At 46.6% G+C, this 21,486-nt stretch overlaps 1 protein-coding gene across 1 annotated transcript in view; it reads right to left on the bottom strand.

The window, feature by feature from the left end:
• The window catches only part of XYLT1 (xylosyltransferase 1), a 295,314-nt gene that overhangs the window by 109,252 nt on the left and 164,576 nt on the right, over positions 1–21,486 (bottom strand). Inside the window, exon 3 of the mRNA XM_054589630.1 lies at positions 19,646–20,153. Within this exon, the coding sequence (XP_054445605.1) occupies positions 19,646–20,153 (508 nt within the window). The remainder of the gene's footprint in view (positions 1–19,645; positions 20,154–21,486) is intronic.

Genomic DNA, 21,486 nt, shown 5'->3' with positions numbered 1-21,486 from the left:
ATTCTGCTCTCTGTGAGATCACGGCAGTGTTGATGCTGCATGCCATCTGTGGGCAAAATTCAGGAGCTCCTCTGGTGTCACTTGGGTGACACAGTGTGTTTAGCCACTTCTAGACAAATTATCTGATAGCTCAGGTAAAAGGCAGCAGCAGACTGGTAAGTCTTTGCCCTTAATTCCAAGTCAGCATTAAAGCACTCCAGGAGGGCGGGCGGCTCCAGACTGGTCTGAAGGTCATTGTTCATCATCAGCCATTCAACAAACATTTGTTGCACATCTGCTATGTGTCAGGCCTCCTGGCTTAACGTAGCATCTTTCCAGTAAGTGTAGGTATATCTGAGACACAGAATGAGGGTTTTTATAATGAGCTGAAATTAGAGCATCTTTTCCATCCATGCACCCTATCCCGGAAAGTCAACTGAAACCCTGCAGAAACAAATTTTAGTCATTCCTTGTTAAATGTGTCATTTATTCCCATTAATTCGTTTTGAAGGCAACGGCAAATCTGTAAAATGCTGGAACACACACTGGACACAGCAAGAAGGAGCTTTGTTTTAGAACAGGAGTGGGTCACTTTTTCTGTAAAGGCACAGACGTAAATAGTTTAGGCTCTGGAGCCATGCAGTGTCTGCTGCAACTGCTCCACTTTGTTCTTGAGCTTGGAAAGCCGCCACAGACGATATATAAACGAATGAGCATGGTGTAGTTTTACAAAGCAGGCTGCTCGCCCACTAGGGCCAAGGACTCCTGTCTTAGAGAAGTCAGGTGACCCTGTCCTTGAGAAATCAGGCATGGGACGGGTTTCCATGACACTGGATCCCACTAAAGAAATATTCCGAATTCCTTTTCATGGCTTACAAGACCCTGCATGACCAGACCCCTGCCCTCCTCTGTCTTCAGGACCCACTGCACCCCATTACTTACTAAGCTTCAGCCGTCCGTTCCTCCCTTCTGTGCTTAAGTCAGGCCAAGTGCTTGGCTATTTCAGGCGTCTTTCACAGCTGTTCTGACTGTTTTGAAGGCTCCACCTGAACTGGATTCCAGTTCAGTTCAGAAACTAGGAAGATTTTTTCCCCACTTCCATCTGCTTTTGCAAAATAGCCAAAGGGTTTGCATCGCCTTATTTACCTTCACAACACAGTCAGGTGGGTGCCGTCATCAGCCCCGTTTTCCAGATGTGGTAAATGATAAATTCGCCATTTCACTTGGCTACACTAACACCAACAGGCCACTCTAATGACCAATCCAGGTGTGTTCTTTCATTGCTCTCCATCTTTCATCTCTACAGACAAACAATTGCCAAATTCTATCAAATTTGCCTCCTGAGTTTTTCTCACATCCAACCTTTCCTCTTTCTTAATTGAACCCATTATCATCTATTACCTGGACTATCCTCAAAACATGCTTATCTGAATAGACCCTCTGCCTACATATTTCAACTCCTCCAATCCATCCATCTATCCATCGAGCTGTCCATCCACCTGTCTATCTAATCCAGGCATCTTTTCATCCATTCATACATCCAGCTATCCATCTACCCACCCACTCATCCATCCCTCCTTCCATCTATCCTGGCAACTTCTTTGTGCTGGGTGGTAGGGGTAAGTAGTGAATAAAAATATAGAACGTACCTTCCTGGATAATTTAGTATAATTAGGAAAAGAGGCGCTAAACAAACAATCACACAAACACATGCATGTTCCAAATCACAATAAATGCCATAAAAGTAAAAACTCCCTTGAGAAAGCATAACTGGATTTAAGTTCAGATCCAAGGAATTTCATGAGCTTGCCGGGAAAGACATGAGACAGGGGTTTGGACAGGCAGACGTCTAAGGCTGAAGTGGCTTTCTCTAGGGGCTGCAGTGTGCTGGGGGCTCTGACACGATGAGCCATGGGGAAAGGAGAGGCAAGGGGAACAAGAGATAAGGCTGGAGGGAGTAGAGTGGATCACATGGGTCTCTGAAGACTACTGTAAGGAGGCAGGTTTGCCCTAGGTGCCACAGGCAGGCTTTGGTAGGTTCTCATGGACAAGCCAGCAATGTTCAAAGTATATCTTTTCTTAAAATATTTATTTAATTATTTATTTATTTGTTTATTTGAGGGGGAGGGGGAAAGAGAGGGAGAGAAACATCAATGTGAGAGAGACACATTAATTAGCCACCCTTTACAGGTGCCCCGACCAGGGACCAAACCCACAGCCCAGGCACATGCCCTGACAGGGAATCAAAGAGGCGACCTTCTGCTTTGCAGAAGAATGCCCACCAACTGAGCCACACTGGTCAGGGTCAAAGTATATCTTAAAACAAAACAAAACACTCTGAATGCAGAATGGAGAGCCACTGGGCAGAGGGGGTGGAAGGTGTGGCAGAGTAGGTGGGAGAAGACTAGCTAAGAATATATTGGCACAATCCACATGAGCAAGATTGCCCCCTGGCCAGGGAGCTTGCAGAGGAAACAGAGAGACGTGGACCAGTGACTGCTATTCAGGACGTACAACAGAAACGTCTCACTGCTGGGTGAAGTGTGAACATGAGAACTGACTTTTTAAATCTCTTCAAACCCGAGCCTGAGCCAGCCCCAGCCAGCAGAGCTCCTCAGAAGGGAACACTAACCCTAATGATGACGGCAGTGAGAGGGCAGTTAACACTGAATACTGAATGAGCACCCACTCTGTATGTGCCAGGTACTTCGTTAAGTGCTTTAAATGCATCATTTCATTTAACAGGACCTACGAGGTAGATGCTATCAATAGTCCCATTTTACAGATGGGAAAAACAAGGCACACAGAGGTTTAAACAGCACACCCTAGCTTCCACAGCCAGCCCCTGGTAGGACCAGGATCCAACTCCAGAACCCCAAGGATTAGCACCCTGTGTCCTTGACCACCATCTAGATGGCACCACTTCTGCAAATCTCAATTTCTGAGGATCTTCCCAATGTACTACAAGATAGAAAACCTCAATGCAGATACCCTCCAGAGGAAAACCTCATAGGATTCCAGATGCATAAATAAAGTCTGGAGGCTGAGCTCCACTGATCTGCTGGAGTCTTTATTGCTCTACAAATGCATTATTAATCAGCCACTGGGGTCCTCCCCATAGAGCCTTTTAAATTACAGTTAAATTCCTTGATAGCATTCCATGCACCTTAATAGTGCATTTCCTGTGTTCACAGCAATAAACAAGAGGAGGGAGGGAGGCCTGGATAACCAGGTTAATTGCCCTTTGAGGTCCAGGCTGAGAAAGGGATGGCAAGAGTTCCTCTAAATTCTCTGGGTTCAGGGCTGCAATGTTAATAAACTCTTGAAACAAACAACACGGTCACGCCAGGAGAGCGCAGTTCCTTCGTGCCTGGCCTGGCCGCTGTGGCTTCACCTGACCCCAGGGCACCTTATCAGGGCCCTCCTTCATGGGAGCTCTCCGCATGAGTAAGGAAGCAGAGGCTTCATCCAGGCTGGGATCAATACACCACCCCTGGAGGCTTGGTGCTTCCTTGGGCAGTTCTTACCAACTTCCAGGTTACAACAGGGCTTCTTTGCGGGGTCCAGTGGAGGAAGAGGCAGATAAATACCCTGTCTTCTGTGATTCTCTTCCCCAGCCTACAACAGCTGAAAGGGCATAGCGGTCAGCTCATTCTGAAACAGTGGGTCAGCCAACTATGGCCCTTGAGCTAAATCCAGCTTGTCTTATAAATAAGGTTCCATGAGAGAACTACCATGCCCATTCATCTGCATATTGAGACAGACCTTATTATGCCCTGAAAAACCCAAGATATTTACTATCTGATCTTTCATGGAAAATTTGCCAATCCCTTTGATAAAGCATAAATCAGATCATGCCACTGTTCCTGCTCAAACCCACCCACTGCTCCCGATCACTCTAGGATAAAGGAGACATGCCTTATCCAGGCCTCAAGAAGACCCTTCTAATCTGGACGCTGCCTAAGGCAGCGAGCCTAATCTGCATTGTGTCTGTTTAGCTGGCTCTGTGTGTAGCCTCACTCAGTTTTAGCATCCTTGTCCACAAGAGAATGAAGCCTATCTCAGTGGTTAGAGTGAGGTTTATATGAGTCAATGTATGTCTGCAGAAGAGCTAACTTTTTATTTTTAATCATGATAAAAGATGCATAACATGAAATTCACCATCTCAACCATTTTTAAGTGTACTGTTAAATACATTCACAGTTGTGCAGCTGATCTACAGAACTCTTTGTATCTTGCAGAACTGAAACTCTACCCATTAAGCATCTCCTCATTCCCTCTCCCTGCCCCTCAGCCCCTAGCAACCACCATCTACTTTCTTATTCTATGAATCTGACTATTCTAGGTAACTCATGTAAGTGTCATAACAGCACGTGTCTTGCTTACTTCACTTGGCATGATGTCCTAAAGGTTATAATATGTTCCACAATTTCTTTCCTTTTTTAAGGCTGAATAGTATTCCATTGTATGAATAGACCACATTTTGCTTATCCATTCATCTGTCAATGGACATTTCGGGTGCTTTCACCTTTTGGCTCTTTGTGAATAAAGCTATTATGAGCATAAGTGCACAAATATCTTTTTGAGACCTGCTTTCAATTCTTTTGTATAGAAACCAAGAATATAAGAGCTACCTTTTATCCAGCACTTTCTAGTGCCAGCCTCAGCAACAATATTTCACATAGGCCACCTCATTCCATCCTCATAGCAACCCCACAAGGCCAGAACTATGATTGTCATGAGAGTGACCATAGAATTTATTGCCCACACTGGGAAACTCTTGAGGGGGAAAAGGGGTGTTATTAATAATTACCTGGGAAAGCAGACACAGATTGAGATAACTAGGATGTTATTCATCATCCCCATTTCACAGATTAAAAGCAAGGCACAGAGAGGTAGAGTCACTTGCTCAAGGTCACCCAGCCTGGGTGTGGCATAGCTAGAATTCAAACCCAGGCTGACTGACTAAGCTCTCGCTGCTAAACACAATTCTATGTACATAGCGCACAGGCAGGCAACAATCAGTAATCAATACATGGTGTCTAATGGATTTTGGTTCTTCAGAGGGGGAAGAGGGGTTTTGGGGAGAAAAGGGTCAGTAAGGGCTGAGAAAGATGGAGGGGTGAGGTGGAGGTATTCCACTTCTAGGAATGAAGCTGGGAACCCAACACATCCATGCTGAATGTGAACTAGCCACACGGAGGTGATAACAGCCCAAGGAGGGAGGCAGATGGCCTTGTCTCTGTCACACCATCCTGGCTAGGGCCACAGTGGGGCCTCTCAGCTGAGGTACTATTGACACTTTGGAATCAAAAATTCTATTGGGACAGAAAATTATTCTGAGGCTGTTCTATACAGTGTAGAATGTTTGTTAATGTCTCTGGTCTCTACCAACTAGATGCCAGTAGGAGCCCCCCACCCATGCCCTGATTGTGACAGCCAAAAATGTTCCCAGATATGGCCAAGTGTCCTCTGGGGGTGGACCACAGTCACCCCCATCCAGATCCAATGACCCGAAGAAAGGTCAGAACTGGAAGGCATGTGATGTTCTCCCACATCAGTGCTTCTCAAAGTGTGGTTCTGGAGCAGCTGTAGCATCTGGTGGAAATGTGACTCCTTGGGCCCATCTCAGACCTGGCTGGGTCAGCATTTCTGGGGGCAGGCCGGGAGCATGTACCTTACGGAGCTCAAGTGTGCAAACCTCTACCCTTGGTCAGGGAAGGGACTTGCTGGGATCTCAGAAGGTTGGGAACTTAAAACCATTACTAGTTTGAAATCTGGCCAGTGGTCCTGGGAGGAAGCAGATCCCTTTACAGTAATGAGAATGAGCTGGAAGCTTCCAGCATCCTGTTTGTGACGAATACAAGATGGAATGCGACTGGTACAAAATTTTTGTGGGTAGTTTGATGGTATCTATTAAAATTGATAACAGACAAACCTTTTGACCCACCAATTCCATTTCTCAGGATGTTTCTAGCAGCCAGTCTCAACTCAGGGTCCCCAAGAGAATTAAGCAAATTAGCTTTTCTCCAGTTCATCTAGAATGGTACTGGTTATGCACCATCTTTGGGGGAATTGAAAAAATAGCCACTCAACAAGCAAAACCTGGCAACAAATTCAATGTCCACTGATGGGTGAATGGCAATAGTATGGTGTCATCAGACTCCAGAGTAAGTCAGCCATTACCAAGAATTATATAGGCAGTGAAAGACAATGGGAAATAAACAATATATTGAAAAAAAGAAAAGAATTACATAGGTCTCTATTTCCTGACAGGGATACAGGTCTCAGACCTAGACACATGTCCAAATGAAAAAAGTTCCAGAATTACATACATCAGTTTAATACAATTTTTTGTATTTTCTCATCTCCAAACCGGAGTCCCTATTTTTGTAAGTTCCAGAATGATACATCAGCGGGCTGGGTTTAAAGATCTAAATGAACACGAAAATGTGTTTGCAGCAGTCACCTCTCAGAGGAGACGGGTCAAGTTAGATTGTCCCTTTAACTGCAGGGTTTTCTGGTTTTTTGAAATAATGAGTGTATATTGCCCCTCTTGAATAATTAAAGGAATTATAACAAGCATGCTTTGATTATTTGAACATGTTTTAAAAATTAAGAAAAAAATTCTGCTTTCCATCCTGTTGCCCTGTCTCCTCCTCATCTTTTCCCTTTGGCTGCTGGAAACGTCACAGGGACAGGATGCGGGCTGCTTCCCAGTCACTCAGGACAGGCCTGTCACTCTACCAGTGCCACGCTCTGAGGCGAGCCGTTAATTTGCACTTTGTGGCTCATCCTCGATTCTGATTTAGGACAATATAAACCCTCCTCAAAATTCTGAAGAATAAATTAGTTTACTAATTTCGCCATTAAGAGTTTATCAAAGCGAACACTATTTCAACACTCTCCTAATCAATCACCATTTTCCATGTTTACCTCCTGTTCAATTTTTACCACAGGGTTCTATACACATCAATTTGCCTGATGCACTTCCTACATATGTTTTAAATTCCTTTATCATTGTATAAATTTCACAGCCATTAAAAGGCTCTAATACCAGAATGGCTGACATGGTGTTAAAAATTGGATTCAATTCCACGGGGTAATAAATTGTGACCTAAATCCAATCTCTCATGGGTGACTGAAGAATACAATGAAAAATTATTGCTTTGTCATTTTTTACACTAACACAAATACACCACGGCAACTCAAAACCCACAGAGAAATGGGCCATTGCTGGCTATTTTTCACACAAGGTGGCTTTGCAGGCGAGGCCTGAGGGTCTTGGATGGGATCAGCCCTGTCCAGCACCACGGGAATTACCTGACTGCATGATCTCTGCCACATGCGGGTATAGCTCAGGGTGCAAGTTCAACTGCACGGGCTTCCTTCAGCCAAAGGCAACTGTTTCTCCAGGCAGTGAAGGGCAGTGGTTAAGCACTTTGGGGCTGGCTCCAATGTCTCTGAGCTCAGAGCCTGGCTGTGATGAACATCACACTGCGGAAATGTGTGATATTTAGGCAGGTTTCCTCCCTCTCTGAGTGTCAATTTCCTGGAATACAGAGTTGTTATAAGAATAAATGACCTAACATGGCTAAAAGGTTCAGGATTGTCCCTGGCATTTAGCAATCCCTAGGTAAAGGTTAAACATTTGTATTTAAGAACAGATCCTTGTACAGAGACCTCAGCTTCCTGTTCTATTTGGTTGCAGAGATGGGGAGTAATGAACAGCTAGAGAAAGGTGTTAACATTTCCTCTGCATTTCCCTTTATCTTTGGAGAAACTCGATTAGTCATTCAACACATTCCGACTGCATGTTTACTAAAGGCACCACATAGCAGAGAGGCTAAAACATGGGTTTTGAAATCAGGCAGAATTGGGTTTGGGTCCAAGGTCTGCCACTTTTAAGTGTGACCCTGGAGAAGCTATTTGACCTCTACAATCCTCAGTCTCCCCACCTGTAAAATGGGGTTAGGGAACATATTTTTTTCTCTAGGGCTGTGGGGAAGGCTCAGTGAGCTAATGCATAGAGAGTACATAGCTTTTGCACCTGGCATTCAGGAAGTGCCTAAGGCACATGAGCTCTCCATCCCAGGCTCTGTGCAGGGGCTGGAGGTACCACGGTGAACACACACAGACAAGATTTAGCTTCATGGCTAAGCGGGGGCTACAGATAACTCTGGCAACTCCAGTACGTTAAGTGTGTTCAGTGAGGGGCGGGTAAGGTGATTTGGGGATACACAGTCCAGGCACCTCATGGAAACTCGGGGTGGCAGAGTGTGGGAAGGGAATCTCAGACTTCCAGCAAGAAGTGATGTTGAGTCTATGGCCATACCACCCTGAATGTGCCCGATCTCATCTGATCTCAGAAGCTAAGCAGGGTTGGGCCTGGTTAGTACTTGGATGGGAGAAGTGATGTTGAAGAGAATCCCTAATCTTAACTACCAAATAACTGGAGAAAGGAGAAAAAGCAAGCTGGCTCTACTTGTTTGTGCAAAAAGGAGGGACTGGTTAGTTCTTTCCTTTAGCATTTTCATCTACGGGTCGCTAACAGGGCCAGGCCTGCACTGCCTCTTTCTGCATGAGGTCTCTGTTCTGGGGACCCTGGGTAACTGATACATAACCAGCTGCACCCCAAGGAGGGAATGGCTCACCAGGGAAGACCGCTGTCCTCTGTAAACCCCTTGTCCTAGGGCAGTTTCTGGGCAAGATACTCACTGGAGCTGAGCAAAGCACCATAAACTTCCCTGTCGTGGAAGCGGGTCCACCTTGCCCACCCTGGAGGCTTCCAGAACTGTAATAACCTGCTGCTGATGTGTAACACGTGCTTGGTAAACTTTGCTGGCTGAATAGAGGGAGTAAGTATTCTCAAATACAGTATTCCAGTCAGCAACCTGAGGAGGCAGGAGAAGCATCTAACAGTCCATTTTACAGGTAAGAAGTGAGGCTTACCGAAAACAAATGCCTCGTCCAAGGGTTTTGACGATGACGCAGTGGGAGAGGGGGCCCCGATGCCCATCTGGTTCAGAGCCTTCCCCTAATTTGCGTTAGCTCAACAAAAGTGAAAGGACAGATCCCTCTGCTCCATTCTCCTTGCTCAAGGCAAAGACACCTTGCCCTCACTCCTGATAATCAACTAAACCCAGTGATTTAGGGAATTAAAATCTGGCTGGGGAGAGGACAGGCTGACCCTCCCAGTCATACTCAGAGCTCCCCCAATTGTCTTGTCAGTTCCTCAACTGCCCAACACTTCCTACCTCAGGGCCTTTGCACATGATGCACCCTAGGCCAGAATGTTCTCCCTCCTGCCCTTCCCCTAGTTAACTTCTCCCACCCTTCATTTCTCAGCCCAACTAAAATCCAACCATGTGTCTTTGCAGAAGCCAGGGCCTCTGTTGCAATTATTTTGGATTCATTTGTTTTCCCTCTCATGTTTAACAGGCTGCAAGCTCCACAAGGACAGGGATTCTGTCTGTTTTCCTCCCAAGTGAATCCCCCAAACATAGTGCCCGGCATAGATAGCAGATGCTGGATGAATCACTGTTGAGGGAGTGAAAGCTGATGTGAGCTGGGGACTAACATTTTCAATCCCTAGGTGGTGGCTATGCCATGCAGGGAGACAAATAAGTGCTCCATTCCTATCACTTTGCCCAGCACACACAGGCCTCCGCGCAGCTCAGCTCCTGGGAAGGGGGTGTGGGGGTGGCCACTGAGGCTCAAAAAACTGTGCTGTCTTCTTACCCTGTGAGAGTAAGATTGAGGCCAGTGACGTCGAAACACTGGTTATTCAAAGATGAGTAAGCTCGAGCCCCTGCCAGCTGGTGGGTGTGTCTGAGGCAAAGACACATAAACAATGGGGCGTGTTTTCTTCATGCCCCATGTGCAACCTGAGAGAAAGTGCTGTTGGCTCCATGGAAAAAAGGTAAGCCTGCTCGCTCCTATCCATGCCAGGGCCCCTGTAGCACACCAGTGGACTCCTAACAGCACCTCCGCTGCTGCCGCCCTCATCCCTGATAGGGACACAGTTACCCCTGTCACTGTGAACACAGCAGCCCGTGGACTGATCCTGTCAAACATGTTAGGTCAGGACCTCACCTCCACCTCCAAATCCTCCCAGTGGCTCTCCCACCTCAGCCAAGCGAAAACCAAAGCTTTACTGGTCTGCAAGTCCCGGCGGCTGCTCCAGCCACACGGCCTCCTTGCTAGCCCCCCATGATACCCACTCCCTCCCGCAACACTCTCCTTCCCACTTTCATTTTCCCGGTCTGACACAGGGTCTTTTTTCACTTTTTATGTGTCAATGACCTGTCTTCTCCTTCCAGAACGTAAATTCCACAAAGACAGTTTTCTCTGTTTTGTTCATTGCTGTTTCCCCAGTACCTAAAATAGTGCCTGCCACATAGCAGCCTCTCATTAAATATTAGTTGAATGAATGAATGAAATCTTTATGTCCGAAGATTAGAAACCATTCCCCTTGGGGGCAGGTCAGATTCTTAGCACATTCTTCCCCAAGATCAAATCCATTTCTGAGGAGCTTGCTTCCACTGCTTTCTTCAGGTCATTTTGTAATGGCTCCTCTGACTTCCTCCTCTCTCTTTCCCTTCATGCTTATGGCAACTTGCCAATGCCCTGCCCTCCTCTGTTGTACGACCCCCTATCCCAGTCAGGAGAGCGAGTGCCATGAGGTGGGATGTTGTCTCTCTTGTTTATCATAGCCCAGCACTTTGCACACGCCTAGCATGGGTGTAGCTGCTTGAAACATGTTCGTGTCAAAGGGAAGAATGATGTTCATGTTCATTTTGAGTTTCCACAGGTATCCACAAGGTTCTCCTAAATCCTCACTAAAGTGCAAAAACCAAGAGAATGTAACATCAGGGATTCATTGCTCATCAAACAACAGAGACACTTCCTGAGTGTCTCGCATGGTGCCAGATGCTAAAAGAATCGTGATTTTGCTCCAACTTATTAAAAAAACTTGTCAACTGTTTCACCTGAATTATTAGTAATCCCAAATTGCTTGTGACATTCCTAGCCACGAAGGCTGGCCTGCTAGTGTGTCCCTACGCTGCGTGAGGGAGGGAGGGGGCAGGGCTCAGAGGAGGGGCCCCGGGGAGGAATGGATGCCGGCTTCCTGGGACACCAGGGCTGGGCCAGCATCCAGGCTCCGCCCCACAGCCCAGAAACTCGGGACAGTCACCCTTTTCCCCAAAGCCTCCTCCTAGGCTTGGACAGAAGGGAAGCCGAGTGGTCAGGCTCTCGGCCAAGCTGCTCCAAACAATGTGGTCCACGAATTTGTAGCTATAAACACACTCCCAAACCACTAGTCCACAGATGTCATTGTGAGCACATAAAAGAAAAAAGCCCATCTAACCATGATCCTCTTGTCTCAAACACACTTGGCTCAGGAAGCGCTTATTTGCGCCTGAAGTTTGGGAAAGGGTGCGCCCGGCCATCATTAATGACGCTCCTTCAGGGGCTGGTGTTTTCAGCTTCTTTCTGCGCCTAAATCTCTCTGCTTTGCTTTCAGGCATGGCAGTTAGGGAACAAACACACCCTAATGACAAGTTTGAAAGTGAATGGCAGAACTGTGCAGCTGGCAGAACATTCCTGGAGGAAGAAGAGGGGGTGGAGAAGGAGGTGGGAGGGAGGTACAGGGGGCATTTATGATATTTCCCATAACTACATATTTAACTTTCTAAAAAGCCCTGTGGGTGGCAGCTGCCTTTCTTCCTGATTCCAAGACTGGCAGGGGGGGAAACACCATAGTGCTTTAGAAGGAAAAGGCTACTGGAATTAGCTTGTTGGGACTCACCTCCCAATAGGAGGCCTTAGGGGACTACTGGCCACAGCTGCTTGGCACATACAGTGGTAGGAGTTCAATAAATGAAGTATCAGGCTTGAGTGGTCTTTGTGCCCCTAAGAAACCTGGGAGTCCAGATGCTCTATCGAATCCACTGGCCAATCCTAACAGCTTTTACCTCCTACAATATCCTCTCACTGGGGCCATTGCAAGAACCTCCCCCATGACTTCCTTGTTTCCACTCCTTCCTTAAATCTAAATCAGATTAGAAGTGGGGTTGCCGAATCACATGGTCGTTTCATTTTTAATTTTTGGTGAAACCTCCATACTCTTTTCCATCGTGCCTGCACCATTTTGTACTCCCACCGGGAGGGCACAAGCGTTTCGATCTCTCCACACCCTCCACAACCCTTGTCGTCTTTTGTTTTGCTCCTACTAGCCATCCCGATGTGTGTGAGGTGATATCTCATTGGGTGTGTGTCTGGAAGGACTGAATTCGGGACCTCAAAGAGGTATCAGCACCCCCATGTTCACTGCAGCATTACTCATAAAGCCACAACATAAAACAACCGAAACGTCCATTGATGGGTAAAGGGATTAAAAAACGTACCGTATACATACAACAGAGTATTATTTGGCCTTAAAAAAGAAAAAAATTCTGTCTTTTGCAACATGGATGTGCATTATGCTGAGTGAAATAAATCGGACATAGAAGGCCAAATACTGAATGACTCCACTTATAGGAAGAATCTAAAATAGTCAAAGTCAGAGCAGAGAGTAGAATGGTAGTTGCCAGGGGCTGGAGGATGGGAAATGAGGCTTGATGGGTATAAAGCTTCAGTTGAGCGAGATGAAGATGAGTTAAGTTCCAGAGATCTGCTGTACAACATTGTGCCTAAATACAGCGATGCTGAACTATAACTTAACAATCATATTAAGCCCTGACTGGTAGCTCAGTTGGTTAGAGAGGCATCCAGATATGCCAAGGTTGTGGGTTCCATCCCCAGTCAGGGCACATGCAGAGGTCAACCAATGAATGCATAAGTGGGCGTAACAACAAATCGATGTTTCTCTCTCTCTTTCTCCTTTCCTCTCTCTCAAATCGATAATTAAAAAAATCAGGTTTAGTGTTTTACCACAATAAAATAAAGTAAAATAAAAATAACAAACATAAAAATGTTAAAACAGGAGCTTCAAGTTAAAAAAAAGGAAGTGAAATCAGCTTACATTAAAGCTCTGCTCTATTCCTCCAATGGCGCCCATCTCATTGAAAACAACCTCAGAGCCCCTTGCTGTGGCCTGTCCCTAGGATCTGACCTTTTCCTTCGCTTTCCTTACCGTTCCCTCTGCTTCAGCCACACTGGCCTGCCAGCTGCTTTGGGGACATGCTGGGCTGTTTGCTGAGACTGTTTTCCTCTTCCTTGTGACTTTGCCTTCTGTAGTCACCTACCAAAAATGCTCCCTGCCCTCCTACCCTCTCACCCTCCTGTTTATCTTCATAGTTCTTACCACACCAGACAGCGGATTGTAGGTCCATTGGTCCACTTGCCATGTCTGGTCTCACTTACTGGGGCAGAAGCTCCATGAGGGTGGAGCCATCGTGCTGCAGGCTTTCCCTCCCAGAGGCCCTGCCCATCTTCCATTAAAGAACATCGTGCCCTGAGCTGTGCTGGGTAGAGGTCCTGTGGGGACAAGGCATCGTCTGCTTTTGTTCATTGCTACATCCCCAAGTCCTAGAATAAGTTTTGATGCAATCTATGAGCTAAGCACAATTTTTACACTTTTAAATGGTTGAAAAAGATCAAAAGAGTAACGTTTCATGACATGTGAACATTATGTGAAATTCAAATTTGGGTGACCATAAATAAAGTTTTATTGGAACACAGCCTCACTGGTCATTTACTTACATATCATTTGTGGCTGCTTTCACGTGGAGTTGAGTAATTGTGACAGAGCCCATATGGCCTGCAAAATCTCATATTTACTATCTGGCCCTTTACAGAAATTGTTTGTGGAGCCCTGAGCTTGGATACTGAATGACATCTGCTGATTTTTTCTGGACTCAACACGATCAGTCTCCTCCTTCCTAAGACATCCAAGAAACACACTTGGGACCGGTTTTGCTAACCTCAGTGAACCATTACTGAAAACCTCCTGTTTACTGGGCTTAGTGCTCAGTGCATTCCCCAGCAGATGAAAAATGGTCCAACTGGATCCTCTGCAGACCTGGCCTTTTGCAAAGCAAGTCAGCCCTACCCACTTGGCTGAGCCATGCGTGGATCAATTTGGCTTCAGCACACCACCTCTATTAATGTGGCACCATTTTAGCTTTTCACAGCTGTTCCCTCATTTTATTATCATGAGTGATATGGCAAAAGACCAGGGAGAAAGCCATATCTCTGGCCGACAGATGGGGAAACTGAGGCACACGCCCTGGGGCATTCAGACTGGCTCAGCTGACATGCACGTCTCCATTTCCCTCCATACCAGGCTGCCAGCCACACTTTCACGCTGCTCATGCTGTGTAGTCACCCCACTAACCCCCAGTGCGTGGAGATGTACAGGAGACAGCCCTTCTGCAGCTGGCAGTGCCATCTGCCAGTCTCTCTCTGTAGTGGGCAGCCAGCCTTCCCAGAGCCACCTCCGTCCAGAGCGCATTTGTTTAGAGTCTCTGGCCTCATGCAAAGGCTGATGGGTAAAGACACGGACAGTTGCCTTTCTATCAGAAACCTCCTTTCTGTTTATCCTCACTCTGACCTTTGAGCAGGCTTCCCAGTCACAAGCAAATGCTTGCAATCCTTCAGCCGGTCAGCTGATTCAAGGACTCCTGCTCATCACTCACTGGAGAACCGCCACCTCATCCAGCTGCTCAGGCTCCGAGCACCCGCTAAGGCCAGCCAGCCCACCCTGCCTCCTAGCTGATTGCTTTCTACGAAACTTCTCACATTCTTCATCTCTCATTCTTTACCTGGACATTTGAGCTGCAGTCACAGTTTTACCTGGCACAGAGAAGGGTGAAGAAGTGCAGGAGAAACCAGGACAACCAGTGGGGCCTTCTTAGGACATTTTAACTGAAAATGGAGGGAGGTTCATAAGGGCTGATGGAGGGAGCTTCCTAATGTATTCCAAACATAATGAGGTGGAAAAAGTTGCGTAACGTAGCTCCTGGCACCAGAATGCCTCGTATAGGTCAAACAGCCTTTACTAAGAAAGACACCTATTGAGAAAACCACTTCTGCCCCTCACCCGGATCAGCATGTTCCCTGTGGCCAGGGCTTCTAGGGAAGGTGTGGTCTGGGAAGGCTTCCTTGAGGAGGTAGTACTTAGGGTGCAATCTGGAGTAAAAAGAGGTGATAGCCAGACAAGGTGGGATGAAGGAGGGAGGGATGAGGCAATAGTGCAGGGGACGTGAGGAAATGCTTGAGGCACTTGGGGCCACACCAGAAGGACAGAGTGAGAAAGATGCAGCTAGGCCGTGGGATGTCACCATGGAAGCAGGCCTCTGGTGCTTCTCACTGTCCCCCTCGTTTATACTTTATACTGCTACCATGGTCATCTCTACTGCCAACAGCCAAACACATCTGCTTTACTCGAGCCCCCTCTGCACCAAGCATTTTCTGTGTATGATCCCATTTCAGCCACAGTTCTATAAGGACAAGGTATGAGGATCTGTGTCCATTTTACAGATGAGGAAGCTGAGGCACTGGGAGGGTAGCATCCCACAGCTAATAAATGCAGAACCAGGATTCAAACCCAGTGCCTGCAAATCTCTGGATGGAAAACATCTTTTTCCAGTCCAGGCCACCACTGGCCTTCCGGCTGACGTGTTTTCATTTCCACGAACCCTGGGAGGTCCAGCTGGTGCGACTGGTGGCCCTTGGGTGATTGTGGAGCCCAAGGGAGGGACAGATGGCCCAGGTAACTGCAGGGGTGTGAAGCTGCCTGGGTGGGGAATGGTGGGGGAAACGGGGGTTGGTGGCTTGGCTGCTACAGTGAGCACAAGGGCTCCGGGAATAATGAGGGCCCACAGTGGAATAAGCCTCTCTGGGAGCTGGGCAGGTAGAGCACCCTGCGCAGCCTCACTGTATCTCGCTCTTAAGGTTGTTAGCGGACAGTCTGTAGATCTGCCTTTCCTTGTGAAAATGGGTCACCATTCCAGCTGCTTTTTCCAGGAGGCAGAGAGTGAAGTAGACAAGTCACAAATGCAACGACTGTCTCACAGCAAGCAAACCAACTCCTGGGATTCTAGACTCTTCCTTTCCACTGAGCTGTGCTGGGCCAGGGGACAGGAGGCATTGGGGGTGGGAGGAGCTGGAACCCTTTACAAAAGTCAACATTTAAAATCTATTTTCTTTCTCCTAACTTTTTCAGACCTCAGGCCAGGAGGAATTGTTTTCTTAATTATATTCAACTTCCAGCATCATATTGGCTGAAGTTTGGGTGACGCTGAGCTCAGCAAAACGACAAGCAAGTGCGTACATCTGTGTGTGCATGCATATGTGTATGTGTATTTACCCAAGTATTCAATTTCTTTCCCCTCCCACTTCCATTTCCTCATTTAGCAAGAAATAAAAGGACTACTGGGCTGGAGCTCAAATCCTTCCTAAGCAGAGGAAAATCGGGGTGTCACAGTTTCCAGAAAGGGAACACAATCTCCGTATGGGGTGTAATTACATCTTAGCTTTCTGCAGAAGAATAGTTTATGGCTTAAATGCTATTAATTGTAAGCTGTTTTGTTCCACGGGAACTTGTTCATTGATAACTATCCAATTAGGGTTATTTTGCAATTAGTCTATTCACAGTAAATTTATTGCAAAAGGGGGAGGCTATGGTGCAGCAAATTAAAGTATTGCCAGGGCTGGGTGTGCAATGGCTCTTAAATGCCAATCTTATTAACCAGCTCAGAGGTCCCAGGAGGCCGTGCCACCTTAGCTGATGCAGCAAAGGCCGAAGGGAAACCCCGGTGGTGAATTCACACTCAAAAACCACAGAGAGATGACTCAGTATAACTGAGAAATGTGTAGGAACCCTTGGCCTCCACTGGCAACATCCACACTGTTGTTCCCCATGAGCATCCTCTCTTACTGCAACCATGCTGACGACAGAGAGATACAGCAGACTACAGGCTGCGGGACATCCCTGAGATTTGACAGCTCAAGTGAAACCTTTAGCCCCTGAAGAAGGAGAAGCTCTGGAAAACGATGCAGGCTCTAAAACCTGAGTTCTCATCTCGGCTCTGCCATGTACTCGTCGTGCTGCTCTAGCCAAGAATGAAACCTCATTAAACCTCAGTTTCCTCCTAGATAAAATGGGTTGATAACAGATTTACCTTATGGGACTGGTGTGAGGATTCACTGTAATGTGAGGTGCAAACAGTGTCAGATATACTAGTACAGTGGTCCCCCCTTATCCAAGACCCCCAGTGGATACCTGAGACTGCAGATAATACTGGACCCTATATATATTATGTCCTTTTCTATACATATATACTTAGGATAAAGTTTAATTTATAAATTAGGCACTGTAAGAGATTAACAACAATATTTAATAATAGAACAGAACAATTATGACACTATACTGTAATAAAGGTTATGTAAATGTGACTTATTAAATAAAATAAGGGTAACTTAAACACAAGCAATTCAATGCCACGACAGTAGATCTGATAACCCAGCTGGCTGCTAAGTGACTAATAGGCGGGGAACAAATATGGTGGGGATTCACTGAGAGAAGTGATGATTCACATCCCAGGCAGGACATACCAGGCCGGTGTGAGATTTCATTATGCTACTCAGAACGGCGCACAATTTAAAACTTGCAAATGGTTTATTTCTGAAATTTTCCATTATTTCCAATACTTCCAGCCCATTGTTGACTGCAGGTCACCAAAACCTCGGAAAGTAAAACCGTGGGTAACGGGGGACGCTACGGTATATAGGACTGGTATCTAGCAAAGGTACGCAAGCTGTAGCCGGCGGGCCAAATCCAGCTCATTGCCCATTTTTGAAAATTCAGTTTTACTGGAACATAACCAAGTGCATTTGTGTATGAAAGTAGTTGTGACAGAGACTGCATGGCTCACAAAGCCTCCAACATTTACTCTCTGGCCTATTATAGAAAAAGTGTGCCGACCTTTGGTATACCGTGCATGGCCAATACTATTTTCTTGGAAGAGCAGTCAACTCAGATTCTATCACTGTTTTTGCCAGGCTATGCACTGATTAACAAAACATCTGGGAAACATGTCCCTCCATGTACCTATACTCTGTCTACTCATCAAGAATAAAGATGGCCCTGGCTGGCGGGGCTCAGTTGGTTGGAGTATCATCCTGTAAACCAAAAGGCTGCAAGTTCGATTGCCTGTCAGTGCAAATGCCTGGGTTGTGAGTTTGGTCCCAGGTCAGGGCGTGTGCAAGAGGCAACCAATCAATGTTTCTCCCTCACATGGATGTTTCTTTCCGTCTCTCTCCCCCTCCCTTCCCCTTTCTCTAAAGTCAATAAGCATGTCCTCAGGTGACGATAAAAAACGATGGTAAGAATAAATATGGGAACCACTTGGACAACTTAGATAAGGTGTTAAAGTGAAGAGAGAAATGAACTTTTAAAAATAATCTTTCTATTTAAAAGAAAGTATTATATAGGTACACATTCACCACTAAAAAAAACCCCTCAAAAAATACAGATGAACTTGACTAAAAAGTTGGAATTGTCCTCACTGCACCCCACCCAGGGAAGAGGCCACATGGAGAGCTTGCCACATGGAGAGGATGCCCTTCTAGGCCTCTCTGTGCACTTAGCACATGTGGCTGCACTCCACCTGATCCAAATCCTTCATTATCCTGTGACCACTAGTAAATAGAGAGCGCCTGTTTGAAGTGAGGAGGCTAGAATTCTGGCTCAAGTTCAGCCTCTGATTAACTGGGTGACTTTGGATAAGTCTCCTTCCCTCTAGGAGCCTTGCATTCCCATCTGTCCAGTGAACAAACGGCATTAAGCTTTCTCTAGGGGACCTTCTCGTTTGCTGATCCTTGGGAGCCATTCTCACCATGCACCTCCCTCTGTATCAAGGGAGATGGAGGAATACAGTAGCTGCTCAGAGTAAGGAGGCCACCCGGCAAAGTGTTTCTTGCTTCGCTTCTAAATCCACCAATGTCAGGGGGAACGAAAGCCTCCTACCTTCCCACCCTGCCACCTGGATTAGCTCTGCAGTTGGCTTTCTTGATTCTCTGGCCTATCATCACAATACAGGAGGATGCAGCATCTTTATTATAGCTCTGATCTCTCATAGCAAGAGATCTGATTTATCACTAGGCACCAGCATAGGGCAGGAGTGAAGGAGAGAGAAAGAGAGGGAGGGAAGGGAAAATGAAGAAAGAGAAAATATGGAAGAAAGGAAAGGAGGGAGGGAGGGAGGAAGGAATCTTAGATGGAGGAAAACAGGAAGGCTGTTTTTCAGAGCCTCCAAAGTCAATGCCACCAATTAGAAACCTTTCAAATCATATTCAGTTACAGTAATATCCATGTCAATTCCAATCCCAAAAGTCTGCTGAGACAGAAAACAGATTATATCAGTATAGTCACCTTGCCTTCTAAGGCTTTCACATGAACCCCCAATTTGACCATATTTCATCCGTTACAACTAGTTAAATGTATAATGAAAGGTAATTTGATTTTGAAATACTTTTTTTAAATATAAGATTTCAGAATTCAGGGAGTACCAAGCAAATCGGAACCTGTGTCCTGATTTGGGAGTTGAATAGCAGGGCAGTCATTCTCAGCAGGTCTGAGAATGTGGGCAGAAGGGGACTGGGAAGGAGGAAGAGTTGGCGAGGAGACGCTCTCCCAGCCTCTGGGGCTGGAGCTTACCTTCCAGGGGGCACAGCCGAGTCACCTTCTCTGGCATCAACAGCCCGAGCTTGTGGCGGCAGTAGGTCTCCCCGATCTCCTGGCGGCAGTGCTTGGACTTAGCGCGGGACAGGGCGGAGATGGCCTCCTTGCCAGAGATGTCGCACTTGGGGGGTTGGTCATACTTGAGCTCAGGGGAGCTACCCCCGCTTTTCCTGGCATGGGGCTGGCCGGGGGCATCCTTCCCACGGCTGCTGTTAACTGCAGCTCCCTCGCCAGGAGGTAGCACCTCATTGGTGCCTTTGCCAGGAAACGAATGTCCTCTCCCCTTCTCCTGCTGTAGCTTCCTCTTCAAAAGCTCCTTCTGTCTGCTTGGGGGCTTCTTTGCCAACTCAGGCTGGTGTTTCTGCTTTTGAGTCCTTGGTGCAAAGTTGCTGTTGTCCACATTCTCAAAATCTTTGGGGACCGAGTTCTCGTTGTTGCTGTCCGTTCGCACTTTCTCTTTTGGCCGGTGAGAGAGGTAGCCATCCTGGAGAAGACAAGAAAGAAACAGGGAAGAGAAACTTCACTGAAAGATCACGCCAAGTAGGTTGGCCTTGGAGAGCGGCACAGAGGTTAGCAAGTCTGGGCCCTGGTTTTAGGCCCTACCTTTGCTACCAGCTTAACTTCAGGTAAGACTTTTCTCTCAGGCCCCAGTTCCCCACCTGAAAACATGAGACATTTCAACTAAAAAGTACGGCTTTTGCAGGCAATACAATGCAATGACTATCGGTCTCAATGCTTGTTATTAACCATACCTCCCCCTTTCAAATAAGTTTCCTCGATTGTCTCTGCCATTGGATTATGGACATTTGGTTCCAGCTTTCTTTTTAAATTTCAGCAGAGAGTGCTTTGATGGTTTATTTAAGGGCTGGCAATGCTGTGTCAAAGTTATAAAAGGAGAAAATATTGGTAGGACATTATATACATTCCATTGCCTTTAAGGCATGTTCATAGATCTATGCCCATAAGAGAAATTAGGCAGAGTCATAGTCAATTCTGAAGGAGAGACATCACTGGGTATTTTGGAGGGGAACGCACTCCTCGCAGAATGATCTTTACAATGAATCCCAGGGGACACGCAAACTTATAACACTTTTGTGTTTGAGCTTTAACTCTAGATGTCTATATGTGGAGCAGAACTGATGAAGTCACCTGGGGGTGACTCTTCCTCTAGCAGGTCAGCTGACTATTCAGTGGGCCAATTCCCACCTGCCACTGACTTTTGTAAGTGAACTTTTGCTGGCATATGGCGATGTTTTATCATTTACGTATTATCTAGGGCTGCTTTCATGCTACAGTAGCAGAGGTAAGCAGTTGCAATAGAGACTGTCTGGCCTGCAAAGCCTAAAATAAGGAAAGGAGTGTCTACAGCCCTCCAGGAGTGTGAGTTTAGAAGTCTCTCCCCCGACCCCTGGGCTTGGTTTACTTGGCTGCACCCCACCCCTTTGCCCCCCAACCCTGCTGTTGGCTCAGCAATGGTCCCGAGGAGGAGCCATATGGGGCCGCCCCTTCTAGGCTTTGCCCCATTTGCCCGGCATCAAGCACTGAATTCCCCTATTCAGAAGAGGCTGTAAGAGCGACAGCAGACACTAAGATCCCTCATGGCCACTCTGTAAGTTGACTATTGCTGTTATTCTGATTTTATGGGTGAGGGAACTGAGCATCATTAAACAAGTGACTCGCCCAAGGTAATGAAGAAAACCACAGACTGCATGCCCTGGACTACCCATTCCACTGCCCACTCCCAAGAAGATGCAGTGCCCCTTAGGCCCCCATCCCCCTTTCCTCGTAAGCACTGTAGCCTGGCTTTGTACCACAAG

The sequence above is a fragment of the Pteronotus mesoamericanus genome, unplaced genomic scaffold (genome assembly GCF_021234165.1).
Source record: "Pteronotus mesoamericanus isolate MK-2021 breed Mesoamerican mustached bat unplaced genomic scaffold, CSHL_Meso_final scaffold_167, whole genome shotgun sequence".
NCBI classification, from domain to species: domain Eukaryota; kingdom Metazoa; phylum Chordata; class Mammalia; order Chiroptera; family Mormoopidae; genus Pteronotus; species Pteronotus mesoamericanus.
This window is presented reverse-complemented; position numbering and strand designations above follow the sequence as displayed.